This window comes from Carcharodon carcharias, chromosome 3 (assembly GCF_017639515.1).
Source record: "Carcharodon carcharias isolate sCarCar2 chromosome 3, sCarCar2.pri, whole genome shotgun sequence".
Lineage (NCBI taxonomy): Eukaryota > Metazoa > Chordata > Chondrichthyes > Lamniformes > Lamnidae > Carcharodon > Carcharodon carcharias.
Window position 1 is genome coordinate 82,975,079 of NC_054469.1, and position 16,764 is coordinate 82,991,842.

General features: G+C 44.3%; 1 protein-coding gene across 2 annotated transcripts in view; it reads left to right on the forward strand.

Annotated features, from left to right (window-relative positions):
• Nucleotides 1–16,764, forward strand: part of hacl1 (2-hydroxyacyl-CoA lyase 1) — a 118,162-nt gene that overhangs the window by 40,734 nt on the left and 60,664 nt on the right. For both annotated transcript variants that reach the window (XM_041184291.1, XM_041184292.1), the window contains 3 exons: nt 367–502; nt 11,495–11,600; nt 14,968–15,051. In XM_041184291.1, the coding sequence (XP_041040225.1) occupies nt 367–502; nt 11,495–11,600; nt 14,968–15,051 (326 nt within the window). The remainder of the gene's footprint in view (nt 1–366; nt 503–11,494; nt 11,601–14,967; nt 15,052–16,764) is intronic.

The following is a 16,764-nucleotide window of genomic DNA, read 5'->3' on the forward strand; positions in this document are numbered from 1 at the left end:
ATTGCAGGGAAAAAGGGGTAAGGGCAAGGTGGTGGGGGGGACTAACTAAATTGCTCTTGAAGAGAGCTGGCCTGGTTTGGACGGGCCTAATGGCTGTAATCATTCTTTGATTCTATAATCCTGCAATGAGTTGATTTAAAGACGCTCTTTATTAATCTGAAGCAAATTGCATTGATTCTAATGTATGTAGAGAGGAGCTACTACATTAACGAATTAACATGAAGGTCTGAACACCACAGAATATAGGAGTAATAGTAAAAGGTTCTGGGAATTGTAACAAGATATATTCTTTCATGATTATATTGGAAACGTTTGCTCCTGGAGACAGACATAACATTACAGATATGTGGCTTTCATTTCTTAAAGGTGCAGCCTATTCTCGTGCTGAAGATAATATCAGAAAGCTCGTAAACATGTGTGGATTACCATTTCTGCCTACTCCAATGGGGAAAGGTGTGGTGCCTGACAACCATCTCAACTGTGTTTCTGCAGCCAGGTCCAGGTTTGTGTTGGAGATTAAGCTGATATCTTTTCAGAGTAAAAAAAAATCTCTGGGCACTACATTTCAAATGTTGAGGAAACCATCAAATATTTGTATTTAAACATAGTTTAATTTCCATTTCCTGTGCGTAAGAACACTAAAGCAAATGTATTTTCCCCATAGATTGCAATTTTAATTACACTAATATTCTGCAACCCTTTAAGCCTGGCCTCTTATGCATTCCCAATAATAACTGCTCCAACATTGATAGACATGCCTTCAGTTGCTTGGGTGCCAAGGTCTGGAAATCCCTCCCCAAAACCTCTCTGCCTCTCTAAGACGCTTACCTTGTTTAAGGCACTCCTTAAAACCTACCTCTTTGACCAAGCTTTTGGTCAGCTGACCTAATATCTGCCAATGTGGCTCAGTGTCACACTTGCTTTATAATGCCCCTGAGAAGCACAGTGGGATGTTTCATTGTTAAAGCTGCTATATAAATAAAAGCTATTGGTGTAATTAAAGTGTATTTATACAGTCAACTTGGCTAATAGATTCTGGTTTAGAATGTGCCTGATTTGCTCAGTATTCCCAGCATTTTCTGTTTTTGTTTCAGATTTCCAGTATCTGCAGTATTTTGCTTTTGTATTTGGATTTACCTTCAGCACTTTAGACCGGATCAGTGGAGATGAGTTATTTACCTAAAATATCTACTTCACACCGGTTGCAGATATGTTTGATTTTCAAACATTAAACTCTTTCGTATATATCTGATCTTGGTTAGATAAATAAATAGCAAAGATGGATGGAAAAACTGCTAATAGAGTGAAAATCCTCAAGAAAACTTAGTTTCAATCATCACATTTAAAAAATATTTTCTAAGCTCCGTGTTTGCCCACTGATGGATATTGCTCTGGTTGACAGAATTCAGAGGAAAACTGCAGCATCAACCCAAGACTTCTAGTGCCCTAGTTTTAACCCAGTTGTAGCTTCATCTTACCATTCTTTATCAATCAAAAAAAATTCATTTTTTTAATCAATGTCAGAGTGGTCCCCTGCTGAATGCAGAGGCTGCTGCGCAACTGAAGTGGCATCCGGGTGCTGGGCTAGGGGACCACTGGAGCCGGAGAGTGTCAGCCCCAGTGGGGGGGCTATGAGGAGGAAAGGCAGTTTGTGTCCCTGCCCGTGAATAGGCCTGCAGAGGAACTTACCCGCCAATGTGACGATGCTACCCGCTTCGGACCTTTTAATTTATAATTTCAATGCAGGCAGCCAAGGGTGCCTCTGATTGGGCCTGCAGCATCAGAAGCTCTCCCGGCTTCTGAAATGACTAAAAGATTAATAAGGAGGGAAAAATTAAAGTACAAGAGAAAGCTAACTAGAAATATAAAGACAGATACTAAGAGTTCCTTTGGATATTTAAAAGAGAAAAGAGTTAACAATGTGAGCATTGGTCCTATACAAAGTAAGCCTAGGGAATTAATAATGGAAAATAAGGACATGGCAGATGAATTGAACAAGTATTTTGCTTTGGTCTTCACTATAAAAGTAACATCCCAGAAATAGCTGGAAATCAGGAATTGGAAGGGAGGATGAAACTCAAGAAAATTACAATCAGCAGGGAAGTGGTACCGAGAAAATTGTTGGAGCTGCAGGGTGATAAGTCCCTGGGTCCTGATGGACTTCATCCTAGGGTCTTAAAAGAAGTGGCTAGTAAGATAGTTGGTGCATTGGTTTTAATTTTCCAAAATTTCCTAGATTTAGGAAAAGTTCCGTTAGATTGGAATGTAACTCCTTTATTCAAAAAGGGAGACAGGCAGAAAGCAGGAGTGGAATTTTATAGCAGCGGGATTTTGTGTTCCCACCAGTCAGTGGAGTTTAGAGTGGCTCGTCGCATTTTACGGCCCTGCCCCCACTGCAACAGGACCTTAAAATTCCGGCCCAGGAAACTACAGGCCAGTTAGCTTATTATCTGTAGTAGGGAAAATGTTCGAAGCTATTATTGAAGATGTTAAAGCAGGGCACTTAGGTAAGTCCAAGGTAATCAGGCAGAGTCAACAGGGGGCTGAATTCTCCAATCAGCGAGCGGGGGCAGGGCCCGCTCACCGACACATAAAATGACCACAGTGGGTGTCCCGACATCACCGCGTGTCATTTAGATTTCCAGTTCAACAGTCAGGCAGCATGTCCGCTGAACTGTCAAAGGCCTATTAAGGCCTGTGAAAAACTAATTAAAGCAAGTAAATAAGCTGCTTGTCCAATCTTAAAGTTGACAGGCAGGCAAAGAGCCCAGGCGGCCTTCGCACTTTTCATGAAACCTCATCCAAGGGTGGGATGGGGCTTCATGAAGGGTTTTAAAATTCAATAAAAATGTTAAAAAATAATTAATTGACATGTCCCAGCTCATGTGACAGTGGGGTGAAAATTTTTCCCATGGTTTTGTGAAAGGGAAATTATGCTTAACCAATTCATTGGAGTTCTTTGAAGAAGTAAAAGTTCTTTTTATTATTTGTTCATGGGGTGTGGGCATCACTGGCTAGGCCAGCATTTATTGCCCATCCTTAATTGACCTTGTTCAGAGGGCATTTAAGAGTCAACCACATTGCTGTGGGCCTGAAATCACATGTAGGCCAGACCAGGTAAGGAAAGTAGATTTCCTTCCCTAAAGGACATTAGTGAACCAGATGGGTCTTTATCCCAACGGTTTCAGACTTTTAATTCCAGATGTTTATTGATTCAAATTTCACAATCTGCCATAGTGGAATTCAAACCCAGGTCCCCAGAGCATTGCCCTGGGTCTGTGGAATACTAGCCCAGTGACAATACTACTACGCCACTGCACCCCTGCCACCCCCATGTGCTGTGGATAAAGGGGAACCACTGAATCTACTGTACTTAGTTTTCCAGAAGGCATTTGATAATGTGCCACATCAAAGGTTTTTGCAGAAAATAAAAGCTGATGGTGTAGGGGGTAACATATTGGCATAGATAGAAGAAGCAGGAAACAGAGAGTAGGCATAAATGGGTCATTTTCTGGTTGGCAAGATGTAACAAGTGGTGTGCCACAGGGATCGGTGCTGGGGTGTTAATTTTTTACAATTTATATAAATAACATGGATAAAGGGACCAAAGGTATTGTTGCTAAATTTGCTGATGACACAAATATAAGTAGGAATGTAAGTTGTGAAGAGGGCATAAGTGAGTGGGCAAATGTCTGGCAAACTGAGTATAATGTGGGAAAATGTGAAACTGCTCATTTTGGTTGGAAGAATACAAAAGAAGCATATTATGTAAATGGTGAGAGATTGCAGAGTTCAGAGATGCAGATGGATCTGGGTGTCCTAGTGCACAAAAGGTACTATGCTGGTACAGCAAACAATTTGGAAAGCTAAGCAGAATGTTGTTTATTGTGAGGGGAGTTGAATATAAAAGGAGGGAGGTTGTGCTTCAGTTATACAGGGCATTGGTAAGACGACATCTGGAGTACTATGTGCAGTGTTGGTCTCCTTATTTAAGGAAGGAAATAAATGCATTGGAAGCAGTTCAGAGAAGGTTTACTAGATTAATATCTGAAATGGGCGGGTTGTCATATGAGGAAAGGTTGGGCAGGCTAGGCTTCTATCCACTGGAGTTTAGAAGAATAAGAGGCAACTTGATTGAAACATATAAAATCCTGAGGAATCTAGAATTGGGGGTCACTGTTTAAAAATAAGGGGTCACCCATTTAAGACAGAGATGAGGAGAAATTTTTTCTTTCAGAGGGTCGTGAGTCTTTGGAACTCTCTTCCTCAAAAGGCGATAGAAGCAGAGACTTTGAATATTTTTAAGACAGAGCTAGATAGATTCTTGATAAGTAAGGGGGTGAAAGGTTATCGGCGGTAGGTGGAAATGTGGCATTGAGGTTACAATCAGATCAGCCATGATCTCCTTGAATGGCAGAACAGGCTTGAAGGACCAACTCCTGCTCCTAATTCGTATGTTTGTGTGTTCTCTCTTAATAGTCTGGGGCTGACACAGAGGTGGCCAGTTGGGAGAATACCCCTTGGAAGGTTGCATCAGAGGGTCCTGACCACCCACCAGAAAATTCAACCCATTGAGTCCATGGGCAGAATTTTTTGCTCGGTGTGTGGCCGTGCGCCTGGCATCTTCGAGCGTGAAATAGTGCGTGATGATGACGAGCGAGAGCCCTGACATCATTGCGCACTCGCGCAATATTTCAATCAGCAGATGTGCGTGAAAGTCGGCAGCGTGCCTGTCGACAATTAAGAGGCCTATTAAGGCCATTAGTGTATTAATCAACCGTGATTTTTCAACTGCTTGTTTAACATTACGGTTGGCGGGCAGGTGAATCGGCCAGGTGGCCTTTGCCTTTTTGAGGAAACCTCATCCAAGGGTGGGATGAGGTTTCCGATATTAATTTAAAAATATATAAAAATGTTTGCTGTAGTAATTATGGTTTTCTTTAGTGTGTAACGCACCTTTAAGAATAATTAAGGAAGAACACATGACCTGTTGTAACCAATAGGAGAGTAACGCGGGCTACCTCATCAGTCAGTGTAGAGATAGATTTGGAGTTGAAAGCACAGGTGTAGTTGCGGCTGAGTATATTGTAAATAAACTTAATGTTTCCACCCAAGAAGTATCTGCCGACTCTATCACTAATAGCACAGCTCAGCCACCCTGCAACAAACTGGTGACAAGGATGGGATCTGATCTGGTACTGTCCCTCACCCAGCGATTGTCAGTATCTAAGATAATTAAAAAGAAAGGGCGATATACTCACCAAGTATGCCATCGCTTTAAAGAAAAACTGGCCCCGATCCAAATGGCTGAGAAATCTCCCGAAGCACTCCTGACATTAAAAAATACCAAAATTGCAAGACCCTTGAGTGAGAATCCACAAGATGGGTGAGCAAAACATTTAAAATAAAGAGGACCTGTACTTATATTGTGGGGTGGGCAGCGGACCTGCAGGCTCGGTTGGAGAGGCTGGCACACAGCTTGCAAGTTTAAAAAAAGCCCGGCAGAATCGCCCAGAAAGGGAGGAAGAAATTGCAGCTGTGTTTTTTCTGAACAGGAACGAAGTTTTCCAAAGTTAAAAGAGAAGAAGGACCACGATCACGGGGATCCCAACAAAAGTCAAAAAGCACAGAAAAGCCGGCAGCTGCAGAGACAGCCCGAGTAAAAAAACGGTGACTGCTTTTAAAGCGGCAATATGTCTAAAGTGGTAAATACAAGAAAAGTGGCTATGGACAGAAAATTAGAAGAGCTTCCAGAGAGAGGGCAACTCTGTGGAAGGCAACAACAGACCCCAGAGAGAGGACAACTCTGCCAAAGGGAATAAGAGACCCCAGAGAGAGGGCAACTCTGCCAAAGGGAATAAGAGATCCCAGAGAGAGGGCAACTCCACCAAGGGTAACAGGAGAGCCCAGAGGGAGGACAACAAGAAACAGTTAAAAAAACCAAAACAAAAACAGAATTACCTGGAAAACTCAGCAGGTCTGGCAGCATCGGCGGAGAAGAAAAGATTTGACGTTTCGAGTCCTCATGACCCTTCAACAGAACTAGGTGAATCCAAGGAAGGGGTGAAATATAAGCTGGTTTAAGGTGTGGGGGGGTGTGGTTTGGGTGGGGGGAGAGAAATGGAGGGGGGTGTTGTGGTTGTAGGGACAAGCAAGCAGTGATAGAAGCAGATCATCAAAAGATGTCACAGACAAAAGAACAAAAGAACACATAGGTGTTGAAGTTGGTGATATTATCTAAACGAATGTGCTAATTAAGAAGATGGTAGCGCACTCAAGGTATAGCTCTAGTGGGGGTGGGGGGAGCATAAAAGATTTAAAAATATTTAAAAATAATGGAAATAGGTGGGAAAAGAAAAATTTATATAATTTATTGGAAAAAACAAAAGGAAGGGGGAAGAAATAGAAAGGGGGTGGGGATGGAGGAGGGAGTTCAAGACCTAAAGTTGTTGAATTCAATATTCAGTCTGGAAGGCTGTAAAGTGCCTAGTCGGAAGATGAGGTGCTGTTTCTCCAGTTTACGTTGGGCTTCACTGGAACAATGCAGCAAGCCAAGGACAGACATGTGGGCAAGAGAGCAGGGTGGAGTGTTAAAATGGCAAGTGACAGGGAGGTTTGGGTCATTCTTGCGGACAGACCGCAGGTGTTCTGCAAAGCGGTCGCCCAGTTTACGTTTGGTCTCTCCAATGTAGAGGAGACTGCATTGGGAGCAACGAATGCAGTAGACTAAGTTGGGGTAAATGCAAGTGAAATGCTGCTTCACTTGAAAGAAGTGTTTGGGCCCTTGGACGGTGAGGAGAGAGGAAGTGAAGGGGCAGTTGTTACATCTTTTGCGTGGGCATGGGAAGGTGCCATAGGTGGGGGTTGATGTGTAGGGGGTGATGGAGGAGTGGACTAGGTTGTCCCGGAGGGAACGATCCCTACGGAATGCCGCTGGGGGGGTGGTGAAGGGAAGATGTGTTTGGTGGTGGCATCATGCTGGAATTGGCGGAAATGGCAGAGGATGATCCTTTGAATGCGGAGGCTGATGGGGTGATAAGTGAGGACAAGGGGGACCCTATCATGTTTCTGGGAGGGAGGAGAAGGCGTGAGGGCGGATGCATGGGTGATGAGCTGGACACGGTTGAGGGCCCTGTCAACGACCGTGGGTGGAAAACCTCGATTAAGGAAGAAGGAGGACATGTCAGAGGAACTGTTTTTGAAGGTAGCATCATCGGAACAGATGCAATGGAGGCGAAGGAACTAAGAGAATGGGATGGAGTCCTTACAGGAAGCGGGGTGTGAGGAGCTGTAGTCGAGGTAGCTGTGGGAGTTGGTAGGCTTGTAATGGATATTGGTGGACAGTCTATCACCAGAGATTGAGACAGAGAGGTCAAGGAAGGGAAGGGAAATATCAGAGATGGACCACGTGAAAATGATGGAGGGGTGGAGATTGGAAGCAAAATTAATAAATTTTTCCAAGTTAAAAGAACCAGTTGATTGTCCTTTAAGATCAAATGCCAAAGGAATGTGTCACTGTTTAGCAAAATGAAGAAATGAAAGCCATCTCAAACAGTAGAATGGAAGCACAGCAGGAGAAACATGAAGAGAGGACTCACAAGAAGCTCTTGGAGTCATGTATAGCCGGATACGCCAGGAGACAGGAGTTCAGATAAACTCCAAGGCAGTGCCAGCTCAGTGAAGCTAGCTGCCTAGTAAAGAGCTGAAGAAGCAGCTAAATGAAGCCAAAGAAATGTTGGAAACAAAAGGTATAGTATTTCCCAGGAAGCAGGCAGATAGTGAAATTTTGAGAGACTCAGCCACTGCGCTCAGACAAGTTGAGCTTGCATCTGAGAGAAGTCTGGCCAACAGTGAAGTCAAAACAAAGGCCGAGATTAAAGTCTGTGCTAGATAAAAGAAAAGTGCACATTCCAAGCGCAGGAGGTAATGTATTCAGGTCAATGGGTAGATTCATAGGGCCTCCATCTGGTTGAGGAGAAAGTGAGAGCCATAAGTGAGGCACCTGCACCAAAGAACGCCTCAGAGTTCAAATCATTCCTGGGAATGATCAACTATTATGGGTGGTTCTTACCCAATTTGTCTACAGTGCAGGCCCCCCCCTGCATTTTCTACTCAAAAAGTACCAACGTTGGTGTTGGGAGGCCCCAGAAAGAAGCTTTCATAAAGGTGAAATAATCGTTGCACTTGTCCAATGTATTAGTGCATTATGACCAGATGGAAGAATTGGTGCTGACATGTGACGCATCTCCCTACAGAGTGGGCGCAGTGCTCTCTCATCGGATGGCCGACAGCACGGAATGGCCAGTAGGTTACATTTCAAGAACGCTCACCACAGCAGAAAAGGGATACTCGCAGATAGTAAAAGGCCTGTCCATCATTGTTGGTGTCAAGAAATTTTACCAGTACGTACACGGATGCCATTTTACAATCATTTCAGACCACAAACCATTGCCATGATTATTTAGTGAGGACAAGGCTATATCACGCATAGCCTCAGCAAGAATACAAAGACGGGCTCTATTTCTGGCAGTATACGAATACACTTTCACACTTAGGACGGGCAATCAAATCGCAAATGCCGATGTCCTTGGTCATTTGCCTTTAAAAAATGATGAGCATGTCCCAGTTCCACAGGAACTTGTTTTACTGTTAAATTTTATAGATTCCTTGCCGTTATGTGCTCGACAGATCAGAGACTGGACAAGTCGGGACCCAGTCCTATCTCAAGTACGAGATCAAGTGCTACATGGCTCGTCACAGGAGCCCATATCTGAGGTAATGAAATAACTAGCAGGATGGCATTTTATTGTGGGGAGCATGTGTGATTGTTCCTCCAAAGGGAAGGGAGCCACTTTTTAATACACAGTGCCCACCCAGGAATTTCCTGAATGAAGACCATAGCATGCAGCTCTCTATGGTGGCCTGGGATGGATGATGAAATGGAGAGTTTAGTAAAGCACCGTGTGCAATGTCACCAACTGCAAAAGTTGCCAGTGACAGCTCCATTACACCCGTGGGAGTGGCCAGGTAGACCCTGGGTGCAGTGACACATTGACAACGTTGGACCTTTCCTGGGAACAATGTTTCTGCTTATTGTTGATGCCCATTCAAAATGATTGGACGTATATGAGGTGATGTCACCAATATCGGCTGCTACAATTGCGAAACCACGTTAGAGTTTTGCCATCAACGAACTACCAGAAGTACCAAGTTCTGTTGAAGGGTCATGAGGACTCGAAACGTCAACTCTTTTCTTCTCCGCCGATGCTGCCAGACCTGCTGAGTTTTTCCAGGTAATTCTGTTTTTGTTTTGGATTTCCAGCATCCGCAGTTTTTTTGTTTTTATAACTACCAGAAGTAGTTGTTTCCGATAACAGCACGGCATTTACGGGTGCTGAGTTTCAATGTTTATCCGTTTTGATAACTGCACCTTATCACCCTTCCTCAAATGGACTGACCAAAAGGGCGGTTCAAACATTCAAGGCAGGCACGTAAAAGCTAACTGGCGATTCCTTGGCAACCAAGCTAGCACACTTTCTTTTTCATTACAAGACCACCCCTCACACAACAACAGGTGTCACACCTGCTGAGTTATTGTTGAAATGCCTTCTCAGGATGAGATTGAGCTTAATAATGCCGAATTTATAGGGGAAGATGGAGAGGAGTCAGGGAAGCCAGAAAACTAGACAACTGGCATAGTCGCGAGAGGGAATTTACTGTGGGAGAGCCGGTATATGTGAAAAATTTCAGGGACGGACCAAAGTGGTTCTCGGGTGAAATAAGTGTGATGACTGGACCTCTATCTTACCACGTGGAAATGGAAGGCCGGATCATTTGTAAACAGGTGGACCATTTAAGGAAGAGAGAGACAAATCACCAAGATTTGGTTCTACCAGTGACCATGACCGGGTCTGCATTCCCTGTTGAGGATACTCAACCCAGGACTGACATGTCTGATGTTCCTGTAAGAGTTGAGGATACAGAACTGCAAGTGCCCACCGAAGCACCTGATGTCCAGGCAACTCCGGGAAAGGAGGTTCCTGACAAAGACTCTGAAGTTGTGGAGCTACAACATTCCTCACACATCAGGAAACCATCTGAAAGACTGAACTTGTAAATGCTTTACCCAGTGTAAATACAATGTTGTCTTGAAAAATATGTACTTGTAAATATAATATGTACAGCCGAGTTAAAGGGGGAGGAAGGTAGTAATTAAGTGTGTAATGTGCCTTTAAGAATAATACTTGTTAAAGAAGATCACATAATCTATAGTAACCAATGGGAAAGTAGTGCAGGCGACCTCAGCACTCAGTGTAGAGATAGAGTTGGAGTTGAAAGCACACGTGTTGTTGCTGCTGAGCATATTGTAAATAAATTTAATGTTTCCACCCAAGAAGTGTCTGCGGATCAACTTTATCACTAATAGTATAACTCGGCCACCCTACAACATTAGCACAGAATTTTCATCTGGTATATGTTCAGGTGACTGTTTCTGATGTGAGAGCATTTTTTCCGGATTTTAAAATTTGTTTTTATTGGATTTGAATTCTCCAGCTCCCTGAAGCAGCTCTTTGCCTTCAGGGAGCTTTCTGAGAGCGCTCCCCTGCGCCCGCGCTGACTTCGGCGCTTGCTGGTAATTGGCCAGCCAGCGTGAAATCGTGGTTGGGGGTCAATTGCGCGTGGCGGCCTGTTTCCCGGCCACTCCCAGGCCCGCTGACCCGCGCCCGCACTCCGAACTCAAAACCCTGCCCCATGTTAATTTGGTTCCTTTATAATACTGAGCTCAGCTTCTCCAAACTCCTCTCCTGATGTCAGCACTTGTCACAGTTTCAAAACAAATTAGCGAAGTTGGTGCACATTCTTTAAGTGACGAGCTTTAAATGGCTTCTGATAGTGAAATTTTATTTTTAACCGGGTCTTTCTACTCAGAATCTTTCTGTTGAGACTTTGTTTGAACCAGGCAAGCAGCACCTTGTGTTTTCAAAAGATAATTGTGGCACTTTTTCCTTTATTTATTGTTGTCTGTTTCTCTGGAAAAGCCTAACCTATTTTTGTCCGTGATTTTTATAGTTGGATCAGCCCAAGCTGAATCATCATTTCTGTTGGTTTCCAGCTTAAAATCTTGTAGTTTCTTTCCCTCATTCCAAATCTTATTCATAAAATAGGAAAGATCTTGCTTGGAAGACTGAAAAGTTTGCTGCCTCTGTTGTCCAAATTTCTCATTATTTTCTGTCATTAATCTGCACAGATGTACGTTGTGAAATGTAATGCATACTCCATTCACTGTCTCAGTGATTTTATATTCAATATTAGCTTCTCATTGACTTCTCCTGGGGAATGCCAACACTTTAAGGGAAAACTAACCCCAACTTCAATGTATCTTCCATCCTCTTCCAGTCCTCCTTTCCCAGAAAACAAAGAATTAAGGAATGTATTATTAATTATTTGCTTTACAACCAGAAGTGCTTCACTGGTAGCTTTTTTTTTACTTCAGAGCCTTGCAAAATGCGGATGTGATTCTGATACTGGGAGCCAGATTAAACTGGATTTTGCATTTCGGGCATCCACCAAGGTTTCATCCTGATGTGAAAATAATACAGGTATGGAGGGCTGCTTGATCGTATATGTTGGTTTCCATATTCAAAATGATCAATCCAATTTTTTATGTATTTCAGCATCTAAGTTAATTATTTTCCTTTTATCTTGCCACCAGTTGTATATCTAGTTTGTGTGCATATATAGCAAGGTAATTTAAACACAGTTTAGATAATTAAATTATGTTCCAGGCTATTAACCTAACCTCACTTTCTGATGCCGGATCACTTGGGCCAGCATTTTATGGCCCATCCCGCCCAGCAGGATATTATGGTCCCACCGAATTCAATGGAAATTTGTATGGCTCGTCGCAGGTGGTGGTGGTGGTGGTGGTGGTGGTGGTGGGGGGGGCGGGGGGGGGGGGGCGTGGAGACATGCTGTGGTAGGGCTGTAAAATCCTGGCCCTGCTTTCTTAGTTTCTTTGCAACAATGTGAATCTCAAATAAGTTCGTACAGTCGACGTTGGAGGGAAATTACCACTTCATTATGGGCGGAATTTTAATCCCGCCCAGCCGAAAGCAGGTGTTCAGAGCAGTTAAAATGTAATGGGGGAATTGCCTGCTGCCCTCCCACCCCCACCTGGCCGACTGCAATTTTAAATTGCAGATAGAAAGGATAGCCGGGCGAAGACAGTGGGTGGACTCTTTAAATATGCAGATTGGGCACTGTTTGGGGCCTAACTACAGTGTTATCTTGAGGTCTGAACAAGGGGAGTGAAGGGGATTAGTAATCACTTCTTTGCCAAACTAAAATGGTGGATTGAGGGACAGAGGAGGCCCAGAAAAGTTTGAATGTTTGCAATTTTTTGAAGGTTTCCTCATGAGCTAAGAGGAACATGATTGGTCCTCAAGGTCCCACAAAGAATATTCAAACACCCGGGTTTCCTCCTTTGACTGCAGTCAATACCCAATCTTTCAATTCTCTCATCCTTCTTCCCAGTCCATTTACCTACCCACTAGGAATTGTTCTGCCAGGTTCCGGGCACCAAAATCTTGTCAAGAGAACTCCTGCTGCCACCTACTGGCGAGGCAGTGATCCCTGGGATGGCGGTTTGATCTACCTCAAGCAAATGAGGTCCAAGAGGCCAGAGAATCTGTTGGAGCTTCAGGAAGTGTTGGGGCAAGAGCCTGCTGCTTGACCTGGCACCTCCACACATTGTTAACACCTCCTGTTAAAATCTCCCTTGGTAGGTTAGCTTAATGATCAAGGAACAGGATTAAATAATGCATTTTTTTGTATAATGAGCTACAGAGCACCCAGGGAGATAGAATATCAAGACCCTGGGTAAAATTTAATTTTTTAATTTAACATCTCCGTTTTACTATAATGGACAAAATACGTGGCCCAGAACTCGCACTGCAGCATGGGGGTAGAGCAGCTGTATTGATAACTAAGCTGCTCCTGTGCACATTGCTATGAGGAAAAACCTAATGTAAGGAATATTTATGGAGGAGGAGAAGTATGTGGACTGAAAGTATTATAATATTGGGTATGCACTTTAAGCAGTCACATGTCCTGAAGCAGCTCCAGCACTAAGCTCTGTAGAATCGAGAGAGGCACACACAATGTCAAAGCAAAAACAGATTATAAAACCAGAAATTATGTGCTTAATACTGAATTGTATGACTTCATTTTGAATGAGGCAAGAGGATCAGTATATCTTTCAGGAACTAGAATAGAAGCGCATCTGAAACTCTCATCTTCCATCAGTTTTACATAGGGCAGAATTTTATGATTCTCCTGCCGGCGAGTTTGCAGGCCATCATGCTGCAGTGTAGTCCCAAATGAGTCCCTTAAGTGACCGATTATTGGCCGCTCAAGGGCAGCGTCCACCCTGGCCGCAATTTTGAGGCCTACGGGAAGAGTTCAGGGACGGGGAAAACCTGGCAGATCATCCTGCTTGGACCTCAGGCAGGAAAGTTGGGAGGTGGTGGATGCCCCAGTCATCGGCCCTCTTTCCAGATCGGGTGCCACAGATGCTCCCTCCATGCCCGGCCTTGTCATCACGGCCCCTGCCCCCAGTCCCCATTGCCCCCGGGCCTCCCATCCCGTCCCTGCTACGACCCTCACACTTACCTCAATGCTGGCTCCACGACTTAGAATCTGGGGACTGCTTGTAGTCTCAGCAGCGGCTAATGCTCCCGATGGTGCTGCTGTGATTACAGAGCTGCTGACTAATCAGAGTGTCCGGCAGCTCTCTGAGGCATGACTTCCTCCCAAGAGAGAGGGCGGAAATCTCGCCTCCAGCCAATTAAGTGGCTGCTGGGCAGCGATACATTCCCTGCCGACTCTTCGGGTGGTGGGACAAGAAGCCGTAAAATTCTGCCCCGAGTATTTTGGATCTTTCCTGTGATAGCAAATTTGGTGTTAGAATATTACTGTGCTTGTGAATAGGGATGTAAGTCACCAAAAGCAACATTATTCTAACTAAAAACAGAAAAGTGTTGGAAATCCATTGTAAGCCATTTAACGTCTGAGAGAATTATAGGTTAATTTTGAAGCTTGATCCTTCATCACTTGAAGCTTTTGCTTCTTTCAGATGTTGCTTGACCAGGGACCGGGTTTTCAAGTCCTGAATTGAGCTGGAGTAGAGGCAGCACAGCAAACAAAATGGCGCCATGGCCTTTGTTCACCTGCTGCCTTTGTTCCTGACCCTGCAGCTGCGCAGAGGATTGAGAGGTGGGGGGGGGCAAGAACAGGCCGGGGCGAGCAGGGAAGTGAAGTTGTCGGCCTAGTTAGTTGAGTGATTTGAGGTCGTTAGGGAGCTGGTTGAGAGCTTTCCTACTGTCTTCCCGAGATTTTCATCGGGGCGGGTGGCCCATTAGGAGCTCCCTGAAGCTGACCGGCTGCAGCCTGATGGGAATGGGGCCGGAAACTGTTTTATTTGATGCAAAAAGACTGCAAGTTTGGAGAAAAAAACTACTGAGCAACAACAAAATTTTAATAACCAACTTCTTCCTATCCTATCCCAGTTACTAGCTCTCCATTTACCCTGGTCACTATGAAGATGAAGATCCTCTAATTTTTTTTTAAGATCTTGCACAGACAGCAGCCACAGGCAATTCTGACCAGAACATCGTTCACTTCCTTGGTGTTCCGCGTCCATTCCCACTGGCCCCGGCCACTAATTGGGTGACAAACCCATCTTTAGTGTCATTAGGACGTATTAAGAAAATGCCGCTCCCCCCCCCTAGCAGCCTGGTAACAGGCAGGAATGCAAGTCAGGCGTGAACGGGAAAATCCCATCTCAGGCTTGTATCCAGCATTTTCTGTTTTTATTTCAGATTTTCTAGGCTAGCTTGTTATTTTTTCTTCTCTGATCTCAATTTTATTTCAGATTTCTTATATGTAACCTCTACTTTTTTATATAAGGTCGACCTATGTGCTGAAGAACTAGGAAATAATGTGAAGCCTGTTGCTGCCTTGCTAGGCGATGTGAATGTTGTTGTAGATCAGGTAATTTAATATTTTCTTAAAGATTTCCTTTTTTGAGCTAATTCCTTCATTGTCTTGAAATCTCCACCTTTATGGTAGATAACTGGTTTAGACATTTGTCACCACATAAGATACTGCCGGGTCCAGCTGTTATCTGCCAAACCATCGCACCTTATAAGTTAGCTTAACATCAAAATGACACCTGGGTTCTTTTCCTCACATCTTCTTAAACACCTCTCCCCTGCTGCCTCCACACTCACCTGCAACAGCAAGTGCAAGAAACTCATAGACCTTTTTGTCACTATCCCCATCAGCTGCCTCTGCCATTTCCCTCGCTCCCACTTGCCCGCTGAACCAACCTTTCCCTAAGGCCCCCTCTTTTGTAGCCCTGAACTCGCACTGATCTCCACTTTCTCTCCTACCTCCCTTTGTGCTCTCTCCAAGCTTACCTTGTCCTGGAGACCCACTTCCTGTTCCCTCCACCCTATTCCCATTAAACTACTGAACACCCAACTTCCCTTCTTGACTCCCATATAAGTTGATATTATTATGTTCCATCTCCTCAGTTGCTGTCCCCTTCTCCTTCAAATCTGCTGTCATCTTCAATCTCCTCAAAGAAACAAACCTTGACCTATCTTCTTTGTAAACTAGTGTCCCAGAACATGTTGTCCCCTCTCAAATCTGTGCCCATTTGTTCTGCAACACCATGTTTGAATCCCTCCAATCAGGTTTCTGCCCCTGCCACAGTACTGAAAGAGCCCTCATAAAAATCACAAATGGAATCCCATGTGACTGTGACAGTGGTAAACTTACCTTATTCATCTTTCTTGACACATCTGCAGCCTTTTCCACAGCTGATGATGATACTATCTGCCTACAAAGCCTCTCCTCCATCGTCCAAATGGATGGAATTTCACTAGCCTGGTTCCATTCTTATCAATCCAATCATAGCCAGGGAATCATCTGCAAATGGCTTCTCATGCTACTCTCGCACGATTACTTCAGGTGTCCCCCAAGGATCTATCCTTGGCCCCCTCCTAATTCTCGCCTACATGCTGCTGTTTAGCGATATCATCCATTAGCACATTGTTAGTTGTCACACATACACTGACATTATCCAGTTCTACCTTATCACCACCTCTCTTGACTCTTCAACTGAGCTAAATTATCAGACTGCTTCTCTGACATTCACTACTGGATGGGCAGTAATTTCCTCCAGTTAAATAACAGGAAGACCAAAGCCATTGTATTCAATCCCCGCTACAAACTCTGTTCACTTGTCATTGACCCCTTCTCTCTTCCTGGCAACTGTCTGAGGTTGAACCAGACTGGCAGCAACTTTGGTGTCATATTTGACACTGAGGTTAGCTTCCAACCACATATCTGTGCATCATTAAGACCACCTGTTTCATCTCCATAACGTCCTGACTCTGCCCCTACCTCAGTGGACACTCCCATGCCTTTGTTACCTCTAGGCTTGACTATTCCAATACACTCCTGGCTGCCTTCCGATCTTCCGCTCTCCATTAACAATAACTCTGCTGCCCATGTCCTAACTTACGTCAAGCCCCGTTCACCCATCATCCCTGTGCTTGCTGACCCATCTTATATTCCAACTAACAAACCCTTCATTTTCAAGACTCTCAACCTTGTTTTCAAATCCCTCTCTGGCCTTGCCGTTCCCTATCTCGGTAGCCTCCTCCAGGGCTACAACTCTGAGATATCTGCACGTCT